At 34.8% G+C, this 8,546-nt stretch overlaps 1 protein-coding gene across 2 annotated transcripts in view; it reads left to right on the plus strand.

The window, feature by feature from the left end:
* The first annotated feature begins 1,537 nt into the window (after positions 1-1,537).
* LOC106686110 (aquaporin AQPAn.G) overlaps positions 1,538-8,546 on the plus strand; it is a 22,312-nt gene continuing 15,303 nt past the window's right edge. The window contains exons 1-2 of one of the 2 annotated variants that reach the window (XM_014429246.2): positions 1,538-1,704; positions 1,825-2,018. In XM_014429246.2, coding sequence (XP_014284732.1) covers positions 1,668-1,704; positions 1,825-2,018 — 231 coding nt within the window. In that variant the 5' untranslated portion in view covers positions 1,538-1,667. The remainder of the gene's footprint in view (positions 1,705-1,824; positions 2,019-8,546) is intronic. The other variant, XM_014429244.2, reaches the window with a different exon arrangement.

The following is an 8,546-nucleotide window of genomic DNA, read 5'->3' on the forward strand; positions in this document are numbered from 1 at the left end:
TGTGCTGGGAAATGCGGTTCTTAAGTTGGTTTTTAGTTTCGCCGATATAGAAGGAATTACAGCATGGGGTTGAACAGGATATCCGGTAAACCACCTTTTTCGGTCTTTCAATTTGGAAAAAAGATAGGAAATTTTGACTGCATCTCCCTTACATATGGACACATTTTGAACATAATTAAACCCCCATAATACTTCTTTTCACTTTGTTCTGCATTTCAGAAGCCCACTTTCTTGTCATATCTTTTATTCTTGTTTCTCTAAATTCTCATCATTTATTTAATTATTTTTATATTTAATATCCTTCCTGCTTCATTTATATTCATGTATCTTATCTTTTAATTTATATTCATGTGTTACCTTCTTAAGTGTACTAATAAAAAGTTAAGTGTGACAAGGAAGTAATTTGAAAATATGACAATAATACAAGAACAAAACAAGTAGCGCGGGTAAGTAAAAATAAAGAAAGAATAGAGAAGGAGAAGGGAGTAAATGAAAGAAAAGAAAAAAGCGAATAAAAGATAATACATAACTGGCTTGGAAGACTTCGGACATCCCAAGTGATATCAGCGGCGCGGGCGGCAAGATTCTGAGTTAAAAAGTACGTTAAAAGAGATGATGGAACTGCCGGAAGATGAAGAATACGTTACAAGTTACTTGGAAAGGCAAAAATAAGAAATTAAAAATTATTTAAAAGGATGACGACAAATACTTTAAACAATTTATTGGATGTCCGACAAGTTCCAAACCAGGTGTGTCTTATGTTTTATTCTCTTTTTTCATATCTTTCTTTTATCTCCTTCTTCTATATTCTTTTCTTATTTTTCCTAACCGCGTTACTTGTTTTCTTCACTATATATTATTGTCATATTTTCAAATTACTTCCTTATCACACTTAATTTTTTATTATGTTTCTTTATTCTTATATTTGACTTACATATTTGATTAGTTACATCTATATATTTTTTCCATAACTTTATTATTTAAATTATTATTATTAAATTAAAATATTCATATTTCGTTGTTTCTTTGCATTATATAACTTCAAATTTTTATTTCATTAAATGTTATTTTACTTACATATTTAATTACCTATATGAATTTCCCTTAACCTTATATTTTATTTCCCACTTCTTTCATTACTTTATTTTTATCTATTTTCATTCTGTACAATTATTTACTTTAATCATTCTATATATCCTTTTATTCATTGGTTGTTATCATGTTTTCTGTTCTTAGCCCTGATGAAGGCTAGAAATTTTGGCCGAAAGGTTGGCACTAATAAATAAGTTTTTATTCGGGGTCAACTATATCGTCATTACTTATAAACCGCTCTTTTACTATTTTTGTACCTTTATTGACAGGTTAACCATATTGTTCCAATTTAATAGTTATAGTCACGCTTGGTGAATTCCGCTCTATTCGGGATATATTTTTCATATTTAGAATAATTTAATATTTATATCATAATTTAATAACTATAATCATTCAAATTTTTCCAGAAAAGTTTATTCATTTTATTTTCAAAATAAGAATAATAAATCATGTGTTTGTTAAATTACAAATCAATAAATGTAATGGAAGCAGTTTCTTTGTAAGTGCTAGACCCTGAATTCAATGTGTGAGCTTTTACTCAAAAAGTTAATTCTTAGTTATCTGAAAACTTTAAAATGAGTTTTGTTAACAACATAAATTTTGACTTCAAGTGTAAGTACTTATTGTATTCAATGTTTTCTTCATGGTTAACAAATTAGCCGGCTGGGCCGATTTTATAAGTTATAAATTTTATGTTCCACTAATTCACTAGTAATATATCTTTTTGGAAAGGCTCTTTATTCAAGGAGAAAAATGAAAAAGAAAAAGATGAGTTGATATATAAATTTGTACAAGTATTTGTTGGCGAATTTCTGGGTACAGGTATGCTCGTTTTTTGGGGTTGTGCTTGTTCAGGAGAAGTCAATGAAGGCGGTCAAACAATAAAAGCTCTCATGTTTGGCATTATTTTTGGACTCTGCATTCAGGTATGCTATTTCATTCAACCACAAGTATCTTTTTATAATAGCATTAACGTGAAACATACTATCTAATTATCATTCATCATTTTGTGGACGAAAACGTTAACATTAGACTTCATTGCTTCTTCATGAGTTTTTGGATCAACAAAATGTAATGTATTCAAATTACAAGGTTAATTACTATTGTTTTAACTCACATATCCACAACAAGAAACATGTGTTTTTAATGTTTATTGAAATACAGATTTACTTAAACTAATTGTAAAATTAAAAGAAAAAACTTAACTAACAAAGGCCCTATCCTAACTTATTCTAATAATATCTATATACTTATTACTAACTTATAATCTAACCTACAATTAAAATACATACAATTGTTATCTATGTCCAAAGGTGAACAATAACGCGTACGTACTTGCACTCAGCTGGTCGTGGCAGAGAGAGAGAAAGATCACTTCTCAATACACAGTTTTTAAACATAACTCAGCTCACAGAGAAACCAAACAATACACTAGCTTTACATCAATGTCCATTCATTAAAAAAAAACAACCGACGACAGAACATATGATTTTTCTCTCCCTCTCTGCCCGATACCTCCCGCGCATGCGCTGCCATCACCAATTCTTCTGTCTCGTCTATTACATATGCTCCCCTTTTTTGAAAAGTGGAGTTACATGAAACTTCACTTTATTCTCCTTATTCTTCCACTAACCCGTAGTTCCCTCACTCCTGTTTAATTAGACAACAAGAGGTTTCATGTATGTGGAATCTCCCCGATCTGCCTGGCTGGTATAAGTTGACACTACATTATCTTCATCCTCTCTCTTTCTTTCTCTTTGCAATGTATGCGTGATAAACACCAAAATGCAGTTCTTTATATTCACATTTAGCTATCTTTAAACTACTTTAGTACATTACATTAAATATCACTTTTGTGGATATGTGAGAGTGGAATTTAGATACTATTGCTTTTTGGAGCAGATTATATTACTGGGGTCCTTGCTCTACTTCGTAACTGATAAGGTGACCTAACATTTTCTCTACCTTCATCTTCGGACTCGGGGCACCAGTTTGGGTCATGAACAGTGTCATCGATGTCAAGTTCATCATCACTTTCCATAGAGTCTTTCTTCGTTTGTACAATCATTAGGTGCCTCCATTAGTTCTTGGTCAATGGCCGATCCTCTTCCTAGTTGTTCGGAGAGCATGGCTCGCTCTGAAGAACCGGATAATGTTGGGGAATAATTCGCGAATGGGATTGACTTATTCTCTAGATTAGTTGGTTTCAGTCTATTTATGTGTGCGGTATACCTACCTGGGTTTTGTAGCAGTAGGGTGTACGTCCATGATGACACCTTCTTAATAACTTGGTGCGGGCCTGACCAAGGATGCCTAAATTTCTTTGACTCCCCTCGAGTCACAGCTGGTTCATATAAATAAACTAATTCTCCTTCCACATAGCTTCGTATTCCTTTCTCTGAATCATAATTTCGCGAACGCATTTCCCAAGCCTTTTCTGTTGATTCGTTGGCTCTTTGGTAAACCTCAGAAAGCCTAATTTTTAGTGCTGAAATATAATCATTCATCCGCCCTGGGAATGTATTTCGAGACAAATTAAATGGAAACGGAATCTCAAAGGCACGACCATACAATAAATAATATGGTGAGTACCCTGTTGAAGAATGAGGTGTTGCTCTGTAGGCTGCCAGAGCAAAGGGAACCCATTGATCCCAATCGGCTGCATCCTTACGCACTAGGTGCGCCAGAGAGTCCCACAGCGTCCGATGGAAACGTTCCATCATTCCATTTCCAGCCGGATGGTAGGCCTTAGTCTGGACCTTGTTTATCCCTAATAGTCTACATGTCTCCTTAAATAATTCCGACGTGAAATTCGTTCCTCTGTCAGTTAGAACTTTCTTGGGGGCTCCATGCCTCAAAACAATATGCTTGACAAATGCTTCTGCTACTTCATTTGCCGTTTGTTGCTTTAACGGAACCGCCTCTGCATATCTCGTGAAATTATCAATAAATGTTAAGAGATACTGGTTTCCTTTTGTGCTTGGACCAAATGGACCTGCTATATCTAGCGATACTGGCTCGAAGGGGTAGGTCCCCAGTGGAACCAGCAAGCCTCTTGGGCTCTTTCTCGTGTTACAAGATTGGCACTTTCGTACATATGTTGCTACATCATTTCGTAAATCGGGCCAGTAGAATCTATCCTGAATTCGTGCTGCCGTGCGAATCTCTCCTGGGTGACACGCCCACAAGGAATCGTGATTTTCCTTAATAATACAAGATCGTAACGAAACTGGAACCATTATCTTCAATGTATCAGTATTAGATGTATCGTCCACCCAATACCATAAACCTTGGTTACCTTTCGAAACTTTTTCCGGGTATTTTCTGATAATATTGCGACACCAAACATCTTCTTCTTGCTCCTTTACGAAAGATATTTCGTCTAGAAACTTCGAATTTATTGTACCCACTCCTCTACTGAGGCCATCGGCATTTTGGTGACGTACTCCAGGCCTATGAACGACGTCGTAATTATACTCCATTAGCCGTAGCGTCCACCGCGCTAGCCTAGCAGAAGGTTCTCTCAAATGTAACATCCATTTCAGGGCTGCATGAACCGTTAGTAGAGTGAATTTCCTTCCTAGCAAATAGCACCTGAATTGAGCGGTTGCCCATACTACTGCCAGTAACTCTGTTTCAGTAGCAGAGTAGTTACGCTCGGCATTATTAAGTTGACGGCTGGCATACGCCACTGGTCTCTCATAACCTTCCTTCATCTGAGAAAGTACCGCTTCTAATGCTATACCCGAAGCGTCTGTTGATAGTATAAAGGGATCATTAAAATCCGGATAAATTAAAACAGCGTTTGAACACAAAGGTTCTTTGACAGCTTCGAAAGATGTTCTCTGCGCCTCTCCCTTGTGGAATTTTTCATTCTTTCTTAAGATGATCGTAAGAGATTTTGCAAGATTGGAAAATCCCGGAACGAATCGCCTATAATATCCAACTAGGCCCAAAAACGCTTTGACATCCTTAGTAGTTGTTGGGACTGGATACTCTACCACTGCATCCACCTTCTTCGGATCGGGCCACACCTTCGCTGGAAACTATATGTCCCAGATAATGTACTTCACCCTGCGCTAAGCGGCACTTCTCCAGATTCGCTTGTAAACTAGCTTCGTTTAGTCGCGCAAACACCCTTCCTAATCGCTGACAGTGTTCCTCTATATTTGCGCTGTAGACGATAATATCATCAAGATATACTAGACATTCATCCCCATTTCTGAAAGTAGTTGATCCATCAGCCTCTGAAATGTTGCCAGTTCATTAACTAAACCAAAAGGCATCTTTTTATATTCGAAGTGTCCTCCCTCCGTCGTAAAGGCAGTCTTCTCCTGATCTTCCGGCCAGATTGGTATCTGATGATAACCACTAGCTAAATCTATGGAAGAGAAGAATCTGCTTCACCCCATACGCTCTAGCGTTTGAACAATCAATGGGAGTGGGTAAGCATCCGTTTTGGTAATTTGGTTTAAACCACGAAAGTCGGTACAAAACCTGTACTTACAGGTTGAAATATCATCTCCTTTCTTTTTTACAAGTAGTACAGGTGCTGACCATGGGCTCTCCAAAGGGCGTATGATATCCTTTTGAAGCATGTCCTGAATGTGCGATCCAAACGGAGAGCATCAACATTTCAGAGTGTATAATAGTTACTATACATATTATTAGAATATATACCATTATAACTATACTATAATAGTTAGCACAGGATGTATAATTACGTGTTATCAGTGCTAGTTTCAACAAAGTAACAAACTCCACCTTACTACTCTGATTAAAATAAGTTGGTTACTCTATTATTTTCCTTATGTGGGGAGGACCTATATAGCGAAGCTGGATATTAGAAGTTTACCCAGTTATGAGAAGCTAATAGAAACTTACAGCTTCAGGAAAGTAGGGGTTCTTGAGTATTACAGACGTTTTTAGACTATTCTAGAGATTCGTTGCATAAAATACCTAAAATTGACAGAACATGAGTGCTAAAAGACAAGAGTTTTCCCAAAATAAATTCACGAATTACTGATTTTTTTGCTTCTCCGTTATGAAATGTTGCAATTTAAAAAGCTATATTTCGGGAACTATTGAGTGTAAGTAGCTCTGTTATGGCTCATGTTTTAGCAAATTTACTTTTCCTTAAATGATATTCACATGTAAATGAACAATTATAAATCAGTTTATTTTAGCAAATATCATGAAAACTACAACTCCTACGAAGATAAATGTTAGGAACTACTTAATAGCACATTAAACTGGCTTTAATTTGAGTGTTTATAGATATTTGTGCATCAAATGGTTTTTGATATATGGATATTTATTTCAAAATAAATTCGCTAACTACTATTCACTAATTTTTCAGTACATTTATATGAAATGTTGCTTTTTAAAAGACATACCTCGTGAACTATTGAACGTAAATAGCTCTATTAGGTCTAATATTTTAGCAAATTTACTCTACTTTAAAATGTTCTCTTAGGTTTTTTAGTGTTGTTTGTAGTTTTAAAGATATTTAGCTCCAAATAAAAAATTAATTTTTTTAAACGTTTTGAAACAACGGCCATTTTTTATTCTCCCTACATGCATAGTTTTCACTAAAGTAATCAAAAATTGGGGTGAAATAACGGATTTTTTTCTTCTTTTTTACTAATCCTACAAAACATGGGCGGGCGCGTTGTGAGAGACGAGCTTGGCACTACGATGTTATGGTGGTACAGGAACCAAGTTCCCGCAGGAAGTCGTTAACGGGATTAGACCTTACTTCAAGAGGAATAATCCATGCTGTGGAAGGAGGCCTAGCAATTATTTAGCGATAAACAATCCAACTCTAGACTTGATGGGTCTGAGATACCAATATAAAAATTAAATTGGAGGAAGATAGTCCAGATGGCGTTCAATTAAGGTACCAAAATAGTAGAAAAACTATTTATTGTTAACGAATCGCCCCACTATGCAGGGCTAAATGAAAACAAATATACGAAAATTTTAAGAATTGACAGAACATTAAAATAAATATACAGGGATAATGGAAAAAAATGTATTTGTTTTCTCTTTTTTCATAGAAGAAATAATAATAATGTAATGAACTATACATACAGGTGGATTAGAACTAGTTACTTATAGACAAAGCCAGGTATGACAGAATTCTAAATACAGAACTAGAGTAATAAATTATTAGAAAAATACTCGTTAGAAATAGTTGTAACTATGGTAAAGAGGTAGGTATAAAAATATATTATAAAATATCTTAGCTTTTTTAACGGTTAGCGAAGAATTGGGAAACTTTATACCTGGCTTTCTGTTCTAACTTGTGAGTTGTCTTCCTTGTTTCTATCAGACTGGTACTACCTCCATTGTTTATTTGTTATTTTTATTAATTTCCTTAATATTTCCTTTTACTTGTTACTATACCTCACCTTTGTCACATTTACTTCACTTATCTGTTTACCTTTTACACCTACCTCTCTACCATACCATTATTTCTAATGAGATGTATATAGTTGACCGTAGATTACTGATTGGAGAAGATGGTCGAGGGGTGCAGTCAGCAAAGAAACAACATAAACAAAAAATATTTATTTATGCCGATGTTTGACCTGATTTTTAGGTCTTCATCAGGGCTACAAAAACAAAAAGACAACTTATCCGTAGAGGAAGGAGTGAGACTTAACTTATAACAAATTATCCGTTTTTACATACCCACTACATGTTAATACATTTTAATATCTTTTGTCTATCATAATTTTACATTTAAATCTTATTTTATCTCAACGTTCGTTTTTTGACCGTTGGATTTCCGTTTGTCTAACGTCTTTGTCGACCTGCACTCTTACGACTATTCCTGCAATTTCAAACAGTTTAGCAGAAATCTCTCCCTACAACTGTAAGTTATTTTTTTCTCTCTTATCTTATCTCTTATTTCTTCATTTCCTATTCTCTTCCTATTAATAAACAAAAAATATTTATTTATGTTGTTTCTTTGCTGACCGCACCCACCGACCATCTCCAATCATCATTTCTAACGAGTATTATATATTACGTTTTTACATTTTATACTCCTGTTATTTTACACTTATGTTTTTTATTTTTTTCCTTTTTGTAACTATAGTGTTTGTATCTTTTTTAGCCCTGACGAAGCCCTGCAACATGGGGCGAAACGTTGGCTCAATAAAATAGTATAATTATCTACTATTTGAGTTTTTTTTTACCGCACCCGGACCATATTCCATTCATCTATACACACGGTCAATCAATAATCTTCCAATAAATAGTTTTCTTCTACTAAACGTTCTAAACGTTGGCTTAATAAAAATAGTATAATCATTTATTATTTGAGTTTTTTTTACCACACCCGGACCATATTCCATCTTTTGTTCTACTATTTGGATACCTTTATTGACCGCCACCCGGACCATATTCCATTCATCTTTTCTTCTACTATTTGGATACCTTTATTG

The sequence above is a fragment of the Halyomorpha halys genome, unplaced genomic scaffold, assembly GCF_000696795.3.
Source record: "Halyomorpha halys isolate HHAL.00 unplaced genomic scaffold, Hhal_1.1 Scaffold777.1, whole genome shotgun sequence".
Lineage (NCBI taxonomy): Eukaryota > Metazoa > Arthropoda > Insecta > Hemiptera > Pentatomidae > Halyomorpha > Halyomorpha halys.